This window comes from Xiphophorus maculatus, chromosome 18 (genome assembly GCF_002775205.1).
Source record: "Xiphophorus maculatus strain JP 163 A chromosome 18, X_maculatus-5.0-male, whole genome shotgun sequence".
Classification (NCBI taxonomy): Eukaryota; Metazoa; Chordata; class Actinopteri; order Cyprinodontiformes; family Poeciliidae; genus Xiphophorus; species Xiphophorus maculatus.
In genome coordinates, this window is record NC_036460.1 from 31,082,111 (window position 1) to 31,100,779 (window position 18,669).

An 18,669-nucleotide genomic window follows, 5' to 3' on the forward strand; every position below is an offset into this window, starting at 1 on the left:
ATCTGTTTCCATCATAACTCCCGTTTCCCAGTTGACCCGAACTCACCATCTCCTCCTGTTCGCAGTTTTCCGCTGTCTTCCAGACTCCACCCCAGGATCCCCACCACATCACATAACTTTGCCTCAATAAAAATCCTTAACTGATTTCTGTTCCCTGTGGTGTTCTGCATGTGGGCAAAAGCTTTAACGCCAGCATGACAAATAATTTCAAACAGCCATTCTGTTGGATCAGAATGGCTGATCAAGTTTTTAAATTTTGATTATGTAACCCTATCTACAGGTCAAAGAATGTATTGGGTATACTGTGACAAAAATACTGTATTAAATTAAAATGATAAAAAAATTTCATGACATAAACGTTTTATAAACCTGAGCAAGAACATTTGACTTCCTAGAGTCAATAGTAACAATAGCTCTACCTTGGATCAAAACTGGTACAGTTTTTATCAGTTTTAACATTTTTGTATCTGATTATTAACTCCAATACTAAACATTTCAATCAATATTTGTGCAATGATGTTTTTTATTTCTCATAAATAAAGGATCCATGATGACAATTTACTCATTTGGACATAAAAAATGTGATTTACATTTTTTACATAAAAAAAAATGTAAATGTGATTTAATCACATGTAAAAAAAGAATTGATTCACATTTTTTAAGTCCACTGAAAAATCCTACACACAAAAAACAATAATTATCCTTCAAATTGATTTTTTGTAAAGCAATTTATATTACTTTTTTTTTTTCAAGGGATGATCTTTATAATTGAACTTGAGACACATATTCTGTTCTGGGTCAAATTGACCCGCTGATTAAAATCAAGACAAATGAGTCATGAAGATTTGTTTAGAAAGTAAACTTTATTCAACCACTGTTTATGGAACCAGAAATGAACAAAACAACAAAATGAAGTCTTAGGAACATGAACGCAGTGCATGTATGTCTGTGAATCTCCACAGCTCACAAGTAATATGTCATCATGTTGTGATAGTAAACGCCATGCAATGAATAAAATCAGAAATACCACAAAAATGAATATATGTAAATGAACTAGATGCTTTAGTTTTGTCATCTACACTGCACATGAAGGACATGTCATCAGACTGTGCTTTGTGCAAATGAATTTTGCACATTTCACACAAGTCATGCTCGTTTTGACATCAGATGGCTTGTAAACCTGGCACCTCTTCCTCTTCTTTTTTCCTCCAGTAGCAACCTAGAAAGAAGAATAAAATGTTTACTATGTTTTCTGATGCTCCTAAGACACACATAACATGCTCTCGCACAAACACACACTTTTACTTACCTCACGCACTGATGCACTGGCTGTAGTCCTCTCCTGGATCTCCTTTACTACAGCTGCAGTAGCCGGGGTCCTTGGCATATGCTGTCTTCGTTGTATATGTGGTACCACAAGGGCCTTGTCCAGCTCCTCTAAGAAAAATGTGCCTCTTGTACAGCTTTGACACATTCCACTCCGGAAAGATTTCCATCCAAATGACAAATGTGTTGTATGCTGATACATCAATGATGTTGTAAAAGATGACCAGTGGCCAGTCATTTGCTTGGTGCTGTATGACCCTGTCCAAATTGTCCACCCTGCCTTTGGTAGCATTGTAGTCAAGGATCATAGTTGGTTTATGGTCCTCTCATGTGCTGATTTCAGCATTTTTATGCAAAGTGCTCATGAGCAGAACATTTTTCCCCTTTTTAGGGCAAACACACCACGGCTGTATTGTCTATAAAGGCAAACATTGATGATTTAGGGTCCCTGTTTTTTGTCACCAGTAGCTCAGCGGGGAGTTCAGCTCTGTTCTTTTGAACTGTCCCATCCATTGTGAGCTTTCTTTGTAGAAGTTCTTGACCCAAGTTATATAGCTTGTGAAAAAATTGTTACAGGTTATGTTCTGAGACCATTTAACATGTCAAGCACAATCCTCGTACCTTGATTTTTTTCTGGAGCTCCGCCAGCTGGCTTTCCAGTGTAAACCTGCATGTTCTAAACATAACTGGTTTTGCATCACATGCTGACCAGATTTGTATGCCATATTTAGCTGGCTTGGAAGATATATATTGCCTAAATGAGCAGCGACCTCTGAATGCCACAGGCCTTCCATCCACTGTGACATTAGGCCCTAGGTTATAGAACAGTGGTAGTTGCTCAACCCACTTGTCCCACACTGTTCTAATAGCTGCTAGTTTGTCTGTTTCCCGTCTGACAGCTCTTGTCTCTAGATTGTAAAAATCGGATTACTCTGGAGAAAATCTGAAAAGTCTCCAGAGACATTGTGGCCCGAAATATTGCCCTGCCTGTCTCTGCATCCCATAGACTGGCTGTTGATTCATCCTTTGACTTGTAAACTCCGGTCAGAATGAGGACCCCAAATATGCATGTAAATGCATTTGATCCAGCTCCTTCCAGTTCTCTCCAAAAATGTGCCTTCCTTCTAGATTTGTCATTCAAAGAATGATTTTCTGTATTGCTCTAGGCATGTGTAGCTCAAAGACTGACTTGATGTATGTGAAGCGAGTTACTGCCATCCTAGTAGGCCCTGGCACTCTCTTAATTATATTTTCTGCACACTGTTTTCCTAGGTGCTTACTTGGAGATGAAGACCATTGTGTTTCACCATTTTTGACATGAATGTCTTGCTTGGAGAAACGTGACTATCATTTTCATCAATTGGTTCATAATCAGAATCATCAGACTCAGAATTGATCTTAATACTGTCTTCAACTTCAGACACCTCCTCTTCTATTTTAGTGTCATGATCAACAAGAAGTTCCAGCGCTTCCAGGGCTGTCATCTTTCCTGATGACCTTTCCTGCAGCTCATTTCCTGACCTCTGACAGTGACTATATCACATGTACCTTCAGTGTGTAATGTGTTTAGGACTCCCTTGCAGAGAGTATTTATACCCCCCTCCCAGCCTTCCTCTTCTGTTGAGTGTCCACTCAGTGTGGGTGGAGTTTGCCCACGGGAACAGAAAAGGTTTCCATCAAAAGTTATATGAACACCTGCTTTCTCGCAGTTTCCTAGTGAAATAAAGAGAATAGTGAGAAAGTAGGCTTGTGTGTGTGCATGTATGCATGTAGGGGTATGGTTTGGTGTGGGGGTGTGTGTGGGTGTAGAGAAATATGTCTCATAGTTTCAAAGAAACATATAGAATTGGACATTTTTTAACCCTTTATATCATTTAACTTGACTGCCGGGTCAAATTGACCCGAACATTACCTATGTAACATGTAGACGCAGGGGGTGGTGCGAATGTGTAAAATGAACCATTTTCAATTTATATGAAGAGTGCACCTCGTAAGACAAATAGACAAATAGAAAAAGTTTCATGCAGAAAAAATACTTTCAACTATTTTTTAAAATGTTTTAAACTTTAAATCGGGTCAATTGGACCTGCAAAGGAGGGTTAAATAGCAAAATCAAACAAGGCTTTGTTAAAAAACAAAATCTTAATTATGCTATAAAAGTTAAAAAAAACATACTGTAGCCAACATGCTAAGTAGATAATACAAAACATAAAAAAATACATTGCAATTGTATCATTACTACATTGTGTATGTCACTTGGAAGGGATCATAAAATACATAGATTCAAAATGTGCTGTATGCTAAATGTCCATTCATTGGGACCTTACATTTCTTCATATTTCTTCTATGTTCCACATTTATGTAAATTAATACAAAGCCTTAAAACTTAGTTTGAGAATATGACCGGAAAATTCCAAGGAAAGGAAAAAAAAACATTTATTCCAATTAAAGCAGGCCTGTATGAGTGCAATCAAGCAACTCTGTTATTCAATTCCATTAGAATGAACGATGCAGTGGCATGCAACCATGCAGTTAACAGGAATTAAAACCATAGGCAAGATGACGGATTATACAAGAACAGAGGTGTGTGTGTGTGTGTGTAAGTGTGTGTGCTTGCCGTTGTCTGTGCGCCCAAGCACATGTTGACTTTTCTTTCTATTTGTCAAAATTGTACATTGCATATTGCATTTTTCCAACACATGTACTTGAATATTAAATCTAGACATAGTGAACAGTCAAACGTGCTGTTAGGTCTAAGCTGTGGCGTGGCTTCAGTGTACTTGTCAGTATTTGCCAGCTGTACTTATTGCATGATGTATGGCTCTGTTCTTGATGCATGCATGACAGTTGGCAGTCATTAATCATTGTTAGAAGATAGGACATGGTTTAGGGTCCCTTCTCTTGCCTGCGTCTCATAAAAGTTAATCTGGTGTTTTTGAGGTCTGAGCTTCTGCACAAACAAATCTCATGTCTTTCAACCACATGAAAGCACTGGGCAGTAGCTGGTAGGTATAGGTGAGGCTGAAAAACTGACTTCTACCTTTTACACCCCACCACTGCAAAAACAAAAAGATCTATTTTTGTACTCAAGTTAAAAGAAAAATGCTTCCCTTTTTTAGAAATTTCTTTGTGGCTACTTGTAAAAATCTTATGTGTGAACCAAAATATCTGGATGCAGCTGTTTCACCTGAATTTCTCCTCTGTGGGACAATAAAGGCTGATTCCATTCTAAGTTCCTATGTCTGACACTAAGACTCATTCTTGTCATTGATGTGCATGCACAGTCTAGGTTGCACAGTCTAGCCAGTCTCTGTGGTTCTCTTTCCCCTCAATTTAAACTTAGCTATAATGTCTTCTTCTTCACTTTAAATATAAGAATATAATCTGAAGGCTCAAGTTGTAATCATCAAAAAGAACAAAATAAATTAAATTTTTTTGCTGCCCAAAATTTTATTGTCCATGGAAGAGGTCTAGGTATTTCAGACACTGTCACATCCCAGACTGCTGAGCATTTTTGTAATGTTTACCTACATTTTCCTGAGATTTATAATCACTAAAGTGGACTCACTCTGCAGAAGAACTGACAAATAGTCTTTTAAAATGATGAACTGATTTTCCGTGTAGAAGGCCTTTTCTACACAAGTTGAAGATGAACCAACTGATTTGTGATTTGAGCCCCACAGAGCAGATAGAGATGATCAGCTGCAAGGCTCTTTTTTTAGCATACAGTACATCCAGAGTTTTATTGTCTAAGATATGGCAGGTACATACTGGGTGAAGGTGGGAGAGTGAAAAACATTGAGACATGATTAAAATTATGTCTCCATTACTTTAATGAAGACATGGGCAGAGATCAGAAATGTAGCTTCAGTGTGCTGCTTTCGGAGTCTGCGGGCAACAGTGGAGAACATTGTAGGATTTTGTAGCCTAAGTCAACTGTATTGGACTAGTCCAATATAGTTGGATCACAACTGTATGGTTCATGCAATGCATGAGTTGCTGAAGTGACACGTGAACTTTTAGTCACGTTGGTGTTGACTGTGTCCAAGCAGATAAACCACCCCAACAACTTTAACACCCTGACTGTTAAAGTAAAAAAGTGTTTTAAAAGTGCAGACAAACAACTCAGCAGGGAGAGTGGTCAATGTCTCCTGAACAATGTTACGCCCAGCGCTGTCTGTAGAGAGGATCTTGTTAGTTGAATCAGGAGCATCCCATTGTCAAGAGCAGAGGACGATCAGCAGAGGTGGAGCTTTGAATGTCACACAGATTCTACAACATTGGAAATTCACTTCTCATCCTTTACTGACACCATCCCCCAAAAACTACAAGTTTTCTGATTCACTTGTTAATAAAAACGTATTTAGTGAGCAAAATCATAAGCACACTATGTGAGAAGGATACTTATATTGATTGATCCATAACTCCACTTATTCCACCTGTTCTGCTATGAGAAACATTTTTCTTACAGCATATTCTTTCAGTTTTGAACATATTGATACTATTGCCATCTTATTTAGTTTAATGTGTCACAAAATGTACCATCAAATTTGAACTATCAGTCATTAGCTAAATGACTGATGGCATGTATGCAGATTTCACTGACAAGACAAGAACAAAGAAAACAGATGCCAGAGAAAGGACACATTTACACTCCAATTAGTCTTTTTAAAGGCCTAGCTGTATGAAATGCAGGAAACATAGCTTGTAACCTCCTCCTTAATGAGTCATTGAACTATAGGTTCCAATGGGCCTCTTCAGTCACTGTCACATCGGCTGAGACTCTTAGTCACATTCAAATTGGCCCATAGGTCAACAGACATTGATAAAGGGTCTCAGTGTGTTGAGAAGCATGCAACCATGTTTCAAGCTCAGATTAAGTAGTTCAGTCCTTGTCCATCACATTCCTGTTATTTGCATTGGCCTCAATCAGTCCCGAGTGGTGAAGTGAAAATCAATGCTCAGTCAAAGGGAGCTTTCCACCAGCATTAGGAGTTGCTTTCCATCACAACATTAGCACAACCTTGCAGTGCCAATGTTAATGTCAACTCCATGTTGTTACGACTAAATACAGTAGGAGTAAAGCAGTGTGAAGCTGCCACCAACAAGACTGCCATGGTCATTCCTTTGAAATGTAATCAACAAATACATTTTTTTCTTCTTTTTCTCACCACAGAATGTAAGGGGATGACAGGACATGAAGGCAGTTCAATTTACTTCACTTGAACTCATTTTATTTCCTTTTGAAATACCGTTTTCTTGTCAAAGGTATGTGGAATTTTGGCAATCAATTATGCTTCTTCAAAGATGTATTGTAGATGTTAAAGAGTGTGGCCAGGAAGCATCTGATGTAGCAGTCAGAACTACAGCAGATCTGAAAAAGCATGTGACTTAAGACACTCTGTTGTTTGACAGACTGATCAAGAGGATGCTCAGAGTGTCTGTAAAGTTCTCAATTTGAAGAAGAATCATTTGTTGCACAATCGTCTCTACAGGCTCCAGAACAATCCCCAGAACAGAACCAGTCTTGTGTTTGCCTTTGTGAAGAAGAGTCACTATCCTTACTCTAAATCTGTCTGGGAGTGATCCTGGTTGGCAAAAATCTTTAAAAACACTAAGTAATTAATTTGCTAAAGATCTCAGAATGTCAAAAGTTTTAAGACATTCATATACACTCTGCACAATGTGCTAATAGAAAAGAGCAGAATATACTTTATTGATCCCCAAGGGGAAATTGCTTATTCGTTGACAAGGTTTGAAAAGTGTTATGTAAGTAACTTATGACTGAATATAAATAAATAAATAAAATAACAAGCATGCAGATGAAAATATATTATATTTTAATCTATAAAAATAATCTATAAATAAGTACATAGAAAATTACCTTTAAGATCTAAATCACTCACAGTTGGACATTGTAAATTTTGATGACTACAAGCAGGAATAATTTTCTGTGGCGCTCTGTGGTGCATGTTGTTGCTGTATACGGCCAGCATGTCATGAAGTGGATGAGACTCGTTGTCCAAGACGTCCTGCATCTTAAACAGGATCCTTCTGTCTGACACCACTGTCCAGCTTCAGTCCAACAACGTTGCTGGCCTTGTGGCTCTGTCTGTTTGGTCTGTTGGTGTCCTCCGTCTTCAGCCTGATGACCCATCACACCATAACGTACAGGATGGCACTGGCAGCCACAGATTCATAAAATATCCTTAACAAGGTCTGGCAGATGTTGAAGGACCTCAGCCTTCAACATCAGAAAGTACTGACAACTTTGGCCATAATAGCAGAGAAAAAACTTACTGTCACAAGAAAACTGCTTATCTGTTATTGTTTGTGGACATGAGATAACTAGCCTGAGGAGTCAAGAAAGGCTCCAGTGTGGGAAACTAACTGTAGCATAGCAAAGAGCAAGGAGAAGGGTATGAGCAGCACAAACATGAGGATGATTGACAGCACTAAGACCCTCCTCTTGGCTCTCATTGGTTGTTTTTGAAAAGGAGTGGTTTATTTCTCCAGATAGCAAAAGGACTCCAGGTAGGAGGCACAGGAGCTTAAGCTTTTCACAGATCATCTGTCTCATATTATTCTGTCGGAGCATCGTAACATTTGTAGTAAATATGTGAACTTGTCTAGCATATCAAAAGATTATAAAAATTTTGATATGGTTTCACAATAGTCCCTTTTCCAGGTACTGCAAAAAAAGGAATTTCCCTGAATAGTTTGCATCTTGAGTGAGGTTGCTGCATTGGGATATCACCAGCAGATTTAACCTTAACTGATATCTAACTAAAGCAGTAAAATCAAACTGCGGTGTCTGTGGTTGTCTGTTACCTGATCTGCTTTACATGATTGGTATTGAACCCCTGGCACAGACATTAAGCAGGCACCAACACATTACATCTGTGCCTGCTCATGCTTTTTCTCCTGGCTTGTCATTGACTTCTCCCTGCCCATTTTCCCTCATCTGGATCTGATCTGACTGATTGCCTCCACCTGCCAGGTCTCTATTTGTGTCACACCCTCAAGCTTAGTGCGACATCGTCTGTCGTCAGAGGCAGCCTTCGAGCCTTCCTTCAAGTTCATGATCCTGTTAGTCATCCCTGCCTGACCTTTGACCACAGCCCGTGCCTTTGCTTTGCTGGTAAATCTTTTTTGTCCCATGGCCTTTTGAACCTTCGCCTGGAGTTTGACCGAGCTTTTGGATTCTGGATTCTGGATTCTCCTGCTCTTTTTGGATGTTGAATGTGCATGACCCAGAACTTTTTTCTGACTATTGTTTTTGGTAATCCTTTTTCTCCCTTCCACCCAGAGATCCAATCAGGCTGTCATCATTGGGCTCTGTAGGCCTTGTCTTCTCTGTGAAGTCTGACAGCTCCTGGTTGAGAGTCTCTTGATGTTGATCCTCAGGCACCACTGCCCTACATATTTTAGTTCCAAACAAACGTATACTCATAATACTTTTTCCTTTTTTTTACCCCTCCAGGGGGTCTTTTGTGGGCTCTAGTGTCCCTTATATGAAAGTAGGGTGACAGGAAACGGGAAAAGAGAAGGGGAAAGACATGCAGCAAATATTGTCGGGTCCGGGAGTTGAACCCGCGACGGCCTCGTCGAGAACTCAAGGCCTCCAAACATGGGTCGCGCTATCCCCTACTCCACCACGGCACGCCCCTCATAATACTTTTTCATAATGATCTTATTTATTATAATTACTTAATTATTAATTTTGAACATGATAGCAGTATAATAACATGACCAACGGATGTAAAAGACACATATTTTTATATCACAATAATCTTAACTTGCTCGTAAAGGAGTAGGAAGTAGTGAGAAGCTCATAAACTACCACAAAAACTCATACAATATTTTCAGATGGACCATCATGATTAAATAAAAAAAAAATAAACAGGTTAATTAACCTTCCATTTTATCTGTGTTTACATATAAATACATAAATATATGCATCCATACCTGCATACACTCATATGGGTTAGCCTCAATTTACATATACACCTTACTGCTATCTCTCACGCATATTTCTATATCTTGTGAAAATGACCTCCTTATATTTCTTTTTAAATTGTATTAAATTTTGACTTTATTTTAAGCTTGAACAGCAAAATGTTTCGGCTGGCTACAACTTGTATTGAATTGTCTGTTTATTTATACATGTATAAATTCTTTTGTACATTTTACATCTTTAATTTTCATTGTCCAGCCACAATCTGAGACCTTCATAGTGGGTGAGAGCAGGGGAGAGTACACACACAGACACATTTTCTCCAATATCAGAACATGAATTTTTCTACTTCAGGGTGAATATACTTGTTGTTCTATGATGCTTTTAAATTAGTCATTTACCTATTTCCTAGAAAAAAAGGTAAATGACCTATTTCTAGGTTATAGGAAAGCAAATGCATGTAATGAACATTTGGCTTAAAAACAAATTAATTCCATCTTCATTCAAAATGTCTTTTTTATGACAACTTGACATTAACCAAGAAATCATGATCTGACATAACTTTGTTATAAAAGTATTACTGATTAAACTTTAAAAATTATGTAGCTTTATGTTATTAAAGCTAAAATTTAACATTTTGAATAATAACAACGTTGTATTAAAAGTGTCATGATTTACCAAATGACACTTTATGACAACAGTCATAAATATTCACGAAGACTTACTCATCTTCATGTCATGTCATGTTTATGACAGTGTTATGACAGTCTTATTCACAACCCGTGAAAATAAAGTGTTACCAAAAAATGCCTAGTAAGGTTTCTGGCATTTAGAAATACAAATAATTAGTTTGGTCTGATTTAACTTCAGACAGACAGAAAAAATGTTTGTGTCCTTTAATTCAATTTATGTGAATATCTGGTTTGAATTGTGCTCTAAAGTCAGCCAAATTAATTTGTTCTGACTTTTATTGTAATTCTTTTCATCTTAAAATCTATTTGTTCCAATTTCCACTCTTCACTCCATGGTTCCTGGTATTTCTCAATCATAAAGTAAACTCCTAAATAAAAGGCTCCATATACTGTAAGTTAACTAAATCTTTTAGGATCCCAAGAATGTCACTACCCTTCTGGATTTAGTACTTAAGATCTCAACATGGCACCAGTTATATTTCACCAACATTAATAAATTTGGTTTAACATTGTAATGGAATGGTTAATATTTCATTTGTAATTTCTGTGTATTTTTCTCCATTTCCTCATCCCTCCTTCCACTGCTACCCTGCCCCTCATTATTCTGCTTACCATGTTGTCCTGCTTTCCAAAGTAGCCAGTTCTGCTCCATGATTTACAGTGAAATTGCTTATAAATTGGGGTAGAAAATGTTTTGCAGATCTGGCAGCTTTCAAGTCCTGTGCCCATTTGTCACTCGACATTTCCTTTTGTGTAACAGCACAAGAATTAATTAGACTGTGTGGTGGCAAAAGTATACAGCATTAATTTATGGACAGATGAGATTCCTTGGACACCATCTTGTACATGTGTCGATTTATTATTTTTAGTATTATTGCAGTGTGTGTGTGTGTGTTTGAGAGAGAGTCGGGGTGTGTGTATGTGTGAATACAATGTGTGTGTGAGAGACTTGTGGATGAGGTTGTCTCGCACTGATGCCACTAAAGGAAGATTCATTTGCTGTTCTTTGAGTTTGTGGCAGGGCAAACATAATCACTGTAGAGTACAAACAAGCAAACAGGCAGGCATAGAGTACAATAGACGTCACAACAATGCATTCAAAAGCACATTATGAATAAATATGCACATATATAGGCATATTGCACCTTTTTAGTAACCACCATCTTGGCATTGACAAGCACCAATACTGGAGTTTAGTCCATGACAAGTTGCACCTGTGTGGGTGCGCTTGTGTTTCTTTACGTCTGTGTGGATGCCTGTATCTTTGCCTGATCATAACATTTTTGTGGCCTAGATTTTAAAACTTACAAATGTCTAAAAATAGAGTCTCCTTATATCATATTACCAAAAGGGAAAATTCTGTGACAGTTTTCACTTTCTTCACTCAAGATTAAGGAAACGTGTGTGCTTATGGAATCTTTTTCATGACAATATAATTTAGATTTAGTTTATTTTAATTTGGAGGCCTATATGTCTGAAATTGTGACTATGAGAGTGAATTTGAAACTATATTTAAAGGCCCATTTTTCTTCAAATAAAGCTTTTTATGAAGAGTAAAAGTAAAATTATGTCCTACGAAAATACATTAAATATAAAATAGGTAGATAAGATATGTACACTTAAGATATATAAGGTTGGTTGCCTGAAACTTCTTTTATGTTTGCCATACCTTTGATTTTTAAAGTAGAAGCTCTATGGTAAGACCGTTCTGATATAAAATCTCCTAAATCAAGATAACTAAATGCCTTTTTGCACACATATTTTCATTAATATGAGACTATTATTCAAATATTCTGCATGGTTTCAGTCCTCTGACATATTCAGTTCCTACTCTTAACTTTATAAATCTTCTCTATGCCCATTTGGGATTTCCTGAATCTACACAGCCAATCACAGACATACAGATGTTCCTAGAGTCACAGCAGGGTGCACTGTAAAAAAAGTCAGTAAATTTACGGTACAAAACTGTAAAAAACCAACAGTTTTTGACCGTCGTATCCAAAAACATTGCATTACCGTAGAAATTACATGGAACTACCGTAAGTCGAAACTGCAAAGAAAGTCAGTAAATTTACGGTAAGAAATGGTAAAAGACCAACAGTTTTTGACCGTCGTACCCAAAAACATTGCATTACCGTAGAAATTACATGGAACTACCGTAAGTCGAAACTGCAAAGAAAGGCAGTAAATTTACGGTAAAAAAGTGTAAAATGCCAGCAGTTACTGACCAGAATATTCACAGCATTATACTGCCGTAGAAAATACATGGCATTATCATAACTGAATAAACATATATCCTAAATAATTGTGACAGTCACGAATGTAGAAAATACAGAAATATAGTGTAAAAATATAAGTAATTGTAAAGTTCTTAAAAAATTGTAATATTGCCAGCAGTTAATTACCCTAAACTTAACAGTAGCAATCAGCCAAAATTACAAATTTTGCTGATGTTTAGATCTACAATGTAAAAGCGTAAACAAGACTGCAAAATAATTTTTTACAAAGAACAGAATGCTGGTGTGATATTTTGGTTTCTTTTTTAATAATGCCTTTAATACACCAAACTGAAATCTCAGCAGTAGACCAGGCATCGATCTGGCGATCCACCGATTGCAAAGCAAACTCCTACAGCCAACGCCACCATCATTTATGAGAGCATTTGATCATTAACATTAAGAGAACTGTATGTTAGCCCCTCTTGCTTGAATGAAGCTGAAGTTGGTTTCCAATTGCTGCTTCCAATTTGGGAAATGGCTAAAGGGCAATTCCACCTAATTTTTCACTGCAATCAGCATCTTTAATTTACTCTAGCTAAAAAACTACAACACCTAGACTCTTCAAATCTGGACTAGATTATTCTCAACTCATATCAGAATATTTAAAACCAAGTGTGGGATTTGTAAAACCTTTATCTGATTTGTGAAACTTCAATAAAGAACAATTCTAGTGTTATCCAAAATCATACAAGTTGTAAAGTCACCCATCATTGAAGTTTCACAAATCCCACACTTGGTTTTGAATATTGTGCTATTAGTAGAGAATAGTCTAGAGCAGGGGTCCCCAAACTTTTTCCTGCGAGGGCCACATAGCTGTTCCTTTCTCTGCTCGGGGGCCGGTCTTAGTTTTTGGAGAAAGATACCTTAGAAACTTATTGTCGGCGGGGGGGGGGGGGGGGGGGGGCTGTTCTGTTTTTGAAACTGTTGAGGGGGGGGGGGGGGGGGGGGGGGGTTGCTGACTACGACACATTCGCGGTCGCTTTTAGATAGATTTTTACCCAGAATGGAAATGGAAAAAACCGTGAGTGAAACGGTGACTGGGACTGACTAGTATATATTTGAGGGAAAGTTAGTTTAACATCTGCTCAAGAGCCCCCTGGTGGTTGAAGAGAAATCCACAAACCAGAAAATACAATATATGAAAAAATACACTGAATGCTCTCTGGTATGAGGAGGCGGGCCAGATCCGGCATTGCCAGACCAAATGACGCAGGCCGTAGTTTGGGGACCCCTGGTCTAGAGAGTTTTTCATTTTGTAATTGTGATAAATAGTAGGGTTTACAGTAAATGGAGACTGTTATTTGTCATGTAAACAAATAATTATCTAGTTTGCATTGCTGCTTGATCCTTCAGCATCAGCAGCAAGATTCTTTTAACTCTGTTCCTGTAGTGGTGTCCTGAACTCAACACAGTAAAGTCACTGTGCTAACTAAGGTTGCTAACTAGGGTGCTGAGAGCCCAGTAGGCCTGGTCCTTGTCAAGATGCTGCTACTGTCTTTGAAATCAAATTTCTGCTATTTTTGCACGTTCAGGAGGAGAAGGGCAACACATCACAGGTGAGTCCCTTTCACGGTTTCAACTGAAGTTAGCTAACTTTAACCAACTGACAAAGAAATGTGTAGTTTCTGAGCCATGCTGTTTATGTACATGCACTGCAGCTAGATATTTTTACTATATGGAACATTTAATCTTCACAGATGCAACACTTCCATTAATGTTTCTGTAGGAACGGCTGCATAGATTATATTTCTGGTCTACTTCAGACTACATGTGCTTAAAGTTATTGTTAATGGCAGAAGCAACTTTTTCCAAGTTTGGTTCAATAATTAATTTGAATTACTTTGAGTGTGAAATGTTCATGCATGCAAGTTAAATCTCTGAAGAACATGTTAGCTTTTGTTTCAATACTTTGGTAATACTTAGAAGTATAAAGCTTGGCATCAGAGATATTATTTAATATTTTCCTTTGACCTCTTGACTCTCACACCCAAAATACTTGCACTAAAGTCACTGGGTCCATGACAGTTGAAGGATTTGAAGATAAGAGAATTTAAATATTAATATTTTACAGCTTTTCTCAGTTTGGGTGCATCTCTCAGAACAGAATTGAAATTCTTAAAACTACCTGTTCAATCTTCAAATTACTGTGTCACTTCTGCACATCAAAAAAATTAGTTTTGCAAGTTTTGCTTTTGTACATCATGTAGCTGGTTATGTACACTTCTATGCTTTTATAATTGTAATTTGCTTTTATCGTCTTGATCAAAATATGTTAACCCTCCTGTTGTCCTCGGGTCAAAATGACCCGCCACTGTGTTAAACCCCCCCCCCCCCAAACAATCCCCTAAATGTAATTTTTTTAACTTGAGATTTTAAGACTTTTCCTAGATTGGCCCAGACAATAGAAAAAGTTCAGTGTTGCTTTTATTCTCATTTCCATGTAAGCTGTACAAAAAAAGGTACAAAGATGGTCTTCAGGTCAAAATGACCCGTGAGGCAAATGGAGTTGAAATCAAGGTCACAGAGTTATTTACAAACCATAAAATGTTACAAAGTTTTAGTTGTGTCTCAGATCAATCAGTAGCAGAAGTGAGCAGAGAGTGGAAGGCCAATTTTCCGAGCCACAATGCCAGTCAAACTCTTTCACACCTACTCAAGACTGATGCGATTTGATGACCGTGAATCAAGACCAGCAAGACGTATGACAGACAAACTTGCAGCCATAAGAGAGGTATGGGACAAGTGGGTGGAGCGGTTGCCCTACCTCTACAATCCAGAGCCTGATGTAACAGTGGATGAGCAACTGGTTCCATTTAGAGGTAATCTGTTTTCATATTTGTAATAAAAGTGATTTTCACTATTGATTTCTTTGACTGTTTTCTGTGACACTGATACTAATCACTGATGCTAATGTCTTTTGTCCAAAGGTTGTTGTCCTTTCCGGCAGTATATGCCCAGCAAGCCAGCAAAATATGGGATCAAGTCATGGGTGGCTTCTGAATCAAGCTATGCTTGGAAAATGCAAGTCTATACTGGGAAGTCAACCAGTGGATGCCCAGAGAAGAACCAGGGGTTGCGAGTTGTGCTTGATGTGACAGAGGGACTGAGGGGTCACAATGTGACATGTGACAATTTCTTCAACTCTTATGAACTCGGACAGCAGCTCCTGAAGAGGAAGATCACCATGGTTGGTACAGTTCAAAAGAACAAGCCTGAGCTCCCACCTGCACTGCTTGGGTCAAAGGAGAGAGAGGTCTTCTCCTCAAAGTTTGCCTTCACACCCACCACCACTCTAGTTTCCTACCTCCCAAAGAAAAACAAGAATGTAGTTCTTCTGAGCACACTGCACAAAGACGGCGACATTAGTGACCGTGAGGACAGGAAGCCAATCATCATCCTGGAATAAAACCGAAACAAAGGAGGTGTGGACAACCTAGATAAGGTGATTGGAGCATATAGCTGCAGAAGAATGACTGCCCGCTGGCCCCTGGTCATCTTCCACAACATCATTGATGTGTCCTCCTACAATGCCTTTGTGATTTGGATAGAGATCAACCCAACCTGGATGTCTCATAAGCACAACAAGAAGAGGGTGTTCCTGGAGCAGCTAGGAAAGGCACTTGTAACTCCACTCATTGAAAGAAGGAAGCATGTCCCCCACACAGAAGCCTCAGCAGCAGTTGTGAAAGCTATTCAGAGTGCAGCAGCTCCTGATCAACCTGAGGATCCATCTACCACAGCCACTTCCTCAGCTAAGCCAAGTAAGAGGAAGAGATGTCAGTTCTGCCCTCAGACTGTAAAACACATACTGTGTGCTGCAGGTGTAAGAAATATATCTGCAAAGGCTGTGCACTTGCATACTGCCCTACATGTGCCAATTAGTTGAATGGGTTATGTTATTTTTCATATTTTTGTATTGTACATCCTCTTGTTCACTGGAGAAAAGTAAAAGAAAATTAGTCACTGTGATGAATAAAAATGCATTCGAAACTCATTTTGCACATTTTTTTTCTTAAGCTATAGAAATTCAAGTGGAGAGGGAAAAGTCAAGTATTCACACATTTTGTGGTGAGTGACAATATACAAGATAGAATTTGGTGTTTAAAATTCAATTAAGCTGCTTATATTGGGGGTTTATTGAAGACGGGTCATTTTGACCCGGAGGATAAAGGGTGTATACAGAAAATGAGGACAACAGGACAACAACGTGTCTGTGTTGAATTCTCAACTTCCAAAATAGCATCAGTTCATTGTGTAAGTCTTAACATGCATAAGTCTTAAAGTTGTCATAATGTGAATCATATATTAATTAATTTATATTCTATTATTTTCTAAATCTGTCCTGAATTGGTAAATTGCTCCCAAGTGAGTCCTGAGTTTCTCTAACAGGTCAGTGTATGAACCATTAGCTCAACCAACGATCAACCAGTTTTCTGAAACAGATTGGAGGTGCATCTTGTGAACCATCAGTTGGCAACATTATGCTCTATATAGTCAGAACACAACACAATGTTACATGTCTGAGAACTGATGAACAAGTATCTGGGCAGAGTGAACAGCCAGAGAGAAGAAGAGGAGTGAGGCTGAGGAGGAAATAGTTGGGAGGAAAGCAGAAGAAGAGTCAGAAGAGGCTGAGGACATCTGCCAGTTTCCATCAGTCCAACATCAGGACATGGCTGAGACCCACAACATGATGCTGATGGAGGTCCTCCCACCCTACTGTTCATTCCTTAACCCCACTGAGGAAAAAAGATTCCTCAGTGGAGTTAAGGAACAAAGTGACTATGGAAATTAAAATGTAATGTAATTTCTACAGCACTGTACAGTTTTCCTTGAGGAGATTGTCCTGTGGCTCCTTTTCTACTTTTTTTGTTCTCTGCATTTCTGTCTTTTTCTTTCTGAATCACCATGGCATGGTCCATGAATAAATTATAGCAAAAGCGTAAATCAGTGTTTCTCAATCCTGGTCTTCAGCGTCACCCTGTCCTGCAGGTTTAGGTATTTCCCTTCTGCCACACACCTGAATTGTATCTCTGGATGATTAACAAGCTTCTGCAGTACTTGATTGTCATCCAATCATTTGAATCAGCTGTTCTGGAGTAGAGGCACATCTAAAACATGCAGAGCAGGGGGGCGTTGAGGACCAGGGTTGAGAAACACTGGCGTAAATGATCCTTTTGTAGTCTCTTCTCATGACTAATCGATTTGACTGTCTTATCTGTACATAGAGAGACTATAACTTATTATTTTGAGTCACTGATATGTTAACAGACAGGATTTTAAGAGCTGAACTAAGGATTTTGAAAGCAAACAAATGCTATTTTTCCTGTTTCTACAAATTGTTTTGAGAAATGCGCTTACTGTTTTGTAAATGCCAACAATGACTCGAGAAATGCACCAAAAGTGACTGAGAAAAACTAACCTAGCATAAATTGTCTCAGCTGTATCAATTTGTTTGCCTGTATGAAAAGTGTTCACATTTACAGCTTTGTTTCTGCTAGCTTGCAGGAAATGTAACTTACATAAATGGTTGAAGACAGCCTATTGGCCTTCATGAGACTCAGATAAATGGTGAGTATCTATTTCATAAATTGCCTAAAACAGTTATATTTGTTTTTATTTGTTTTTTGTTTGTGTATTTTGTCTGGTTGCAGACCAGAGGATCACACCTGTTGACAACAAACAAAGGTTTAACTACTGAATTTTCAGTCAGAAATGATCACACCACCTGGTTGAAGTACCTGTGTCCATATGCAAGTCAACAAAGGTGAAACAAACATTTAAGCGAATAAGATGTTCATGTAGTGCATCTTTCTAACTTTTTCTTTTTGTTTTCCAGCAGAGAGGAAACACCCGATTGACAACATGCGAGTCTCAATTTCAACCTGTGACTGGGAAGACTACAACCATCCTGAGCAACGTCTGATCTCAGCGACTTGTGACTCTCAACCCAGAACAAGAATCCTTTTATCACCATTTTGTCTTCTACAATATGTTATCTCTTATGTGGACACATACTGTTTGTTTTGTTTTTGTTTTCCAGATCTCAGTAATACCGTGAGGAAACTGGACATAAAATAGAATCAGTTCTTTTTTTAACTTGACTTTTTAAATAGAAATTGTTTCTTTAAGTGGATTACTCGTAATCTGTATTTTTGTTTAATTAGAAATTATTTTCTTTATAACTTTCTGTATAGAAATGCTTGACAAGTTACACTTCCTTGGTTGTTGTACTATAATTTGTATGGTAAAATTCTGGTAGGAACAGAGACCAGTAATTTACCATAAGTTTTTTTTGGGGGGGAGGGTTTACAATAAAATGTCAATATATCATACAGTCTGGATGTGTTTTTCACTCATGTAGATATTATGCCTCAGTCAGCATGACCGTATTTACTACGGCAAAACCACATTT

General features: G+C 38.1%; 1 protein-coding gene, 1 long non-coding RNA gene and 1 pseudogene across 2 annotated transcripts; 2 read left to right on the top strand and 1 right to left on the bottom strand.

The window, feature by feature from the left end:
- Positions 1–1,075: 1,075 nt before the first annotated feature.
- LOC106700314 lies at positions 1,076–2,810 on the bottom strand (annotated as a pseudogene).
- Positions 2,811–14,734: 11,924 nt separating this feature from the next.
- Positions 14,735–16,220, top strand: LOC111611915 (piggyBac transposable element-derived protein 3-like). Its single transcript, XM_023350881.1, has 2 exons — positions 14,735–15,073; positions 15,182–16,220. The coding sequence occupies exons 1-2, from the start codon at positions 14,881–14,883 to the stop codon at positions 15,658–15,660; spliced, it is 672 nt and encodes a 223-aa protein (XP_023206649.1). The 5' UTR covers positions 14,735–14,880; the 3' UTR covers positions 15,661–16,220.
- A 1,455-nt stretch (positions 16,221–17,675) lies between these two features.
- LOC111612061 lies at positions 17,676–18,276 on the top strand. The gene is made up of 3 exons (XR_002754383.1): positions 17,676–17,825; positions 17,909–18,021; positions 18,094–18,276. It is a non-coding gene; the product is annotated as an uncharacterized LOC111612061 (long non-coding RNA).
- Positions 18,277–18,669: the final 393 nt, after the last annotated feature.